Below are 1,612 nucleotides of genomic sequence, written 5' to 3' on the forward strand. Positions count from 1 at the left end.
ACACACACAGGGAGAGAGAGAGATAGAGAGAGCTGCACACACACAGGGAGAGAGAGAGCAGCAGAGGTCCCTGCAGGCAGTCAGTCATTCTGTCTGCAGCGCAGCGCTTCGCTCGGTATGTGGCAGGAGGGAGCGCCTGTCTTGGACTAAAACCACAGGAAAAACACGCTTTAAAAATAAAACATCAACAGGGGGATTAATACAAAACCTGACGAGGATGAGACTCTATCCGTCCGCTTGAAGACATTTTCCACTCCGCCGTTTTTTCTCTGATTTATTACCGCTTTTCACTAAAAAGATGGCGAACGACTCTCCGGCCAAGAGCCTGGTGGACATAGACCTGGCATCACTGAGGGTGAGTGTCTGTTAAACGGCTGTTTTTATCTTTAGAAATGAATGTGTTGCTCCGTAGCGACACAGCCCTGCGGAGGCTTTTCTTTGTCTAATATCCGCTGGCAGGAGAGGCAAGCCGGGCGCTGCCGGCTTATAAACTAAACGAACCCATCAATTACAGCTGGAGATCAATTAAATGACCCCCACCTTCCTTTATGTGTGTTTTATATGCAGGATCCAGCTGGGATTTTCGAGCTGGTGGAGGTAGTGGGGAATGGAACCTATGGACAAGTGTATAAGGTTGGTGAAATCCTCCATCAGTGTGTTAAAGCCTCAGCTGAGGAGAAACCGACGGAAACTGAAGCACAAACATGCAGTTGTGTATTTTTTCCTCTCCCAGACTCAGGAAAACGTTTATTATAGATGCCCCCCCCCCCCTTCCTCTGGGAGCAAAGCGCTCTGGCCTGGATTATCCCTCTGATAGTGTTTTGGCCTCTGCTCTGCTTCTCCTCCATCCTTTATTATTTTATTAACCCAGCCTTAAAAACAGCATCCCAGCAAAAGATGCTGCAGCTATATTTGCTCCCTCTTCTCTCATCCACACCCCAGTTAAATACCCCCTTCTGCAGACCATGCTTTTGCCTTGAACTGATCAGGCCAATCCCATCCTTGCATGAAGGGCTTTTTACCACGCTGACCGACCCGTGCGCCATCGGGTGGGCGGTGTTTCATTGCGCATTTGTGCACAGCATTGCCCAGCAGGCCTGTGCGCTGCATTAATGGGGATAGGCCTGCTCACATCCCTACAGCAGGAAACTGGGTTTAACCCAGATCTGCATGGCCTTTATCCATCAGAGGGGAGCAGCATCAGGATTCTGTTGATGGCAGATTGAAATGTTGGGAATAAGTCAGAGCTGCTGCTTCTGATTGATTAGCCCTGATTCAAGCCTGAGGTTTAAAGAAATATGTGTTTCACTTTTGAATTTGGTGGATATGTTTCTGCATTTTGCTTAACACTAAAATCTCATGCAATGTGTAATGTGCAATTACTATTTAATACCCTGTGTAATAACCTGTTACTTTATATGTGATACCCAGCCCAATAGTTATATAGATAAAAAAACATATAAACACCTAACTATATAAATACCTATGTGAATACCCTGTACAATATATTATCATCCTGAAAGCTGAAGTTTTTTTAAAGCAGCATATATACAGGGCATCCACATAATTATATATATATATATATATATATTATGTGTATATATATAATTAC

General features: G+C 44.7%; 1 protein-coding gene across 8 annotated transcripts in view; it reads left to right on the plus strand.

The window, feature by feature from the left end:
* Positions 1-64: 64 nt before the first annotated feature.
* Positions 65-1,612, plus strand: part of LOC107101754 (mitogen-activated protein kinase kinase kinase kinase 4-like) — a 145,579-nt gene continuing 144,031 nt past the window's right edge. For 3 of the 8 annotated variants that reach the window (XM_015400792.1, XM_015400793.1, XM_015400789.1), the window contains exons 1-2: positions 67-355; positions 568-633. In XM_015400792.1, coding sequence (XP_015256278.1) covers positions 299-355; positions 568-633 — 123 coding nt within the window. In that variant the 5' untranslated portion in view covers positions 67-298. Of the gene's footprint in view, positions 356-567; positions 634-1,612 lie in introns of all 8 variants that reach the window. The other 5 variants (XM_015400790.1, XM_015400788.1, XM_015400787.1 and 2 more) reach the window with 4 other exon arrangements.

The sequence above is a fragment of the Cyprinodon variegatus genome, unplaced genomic scaffold, assembly GCF_000732505.1.
Source record: "Cyprinodon variegatus isolate N-32 unplaced genomic scaffold, C_variegatus-1.0 Scaffold1147, whole genome shotgun sequence".
NCBI classification, from domain to species: Eukaryota; Metazoa; Chordata; class Actinopteri; order Cyprinodontiformes; family Cyprinodontidae; genus Cyprinodon; species Cyprinodon variegatus.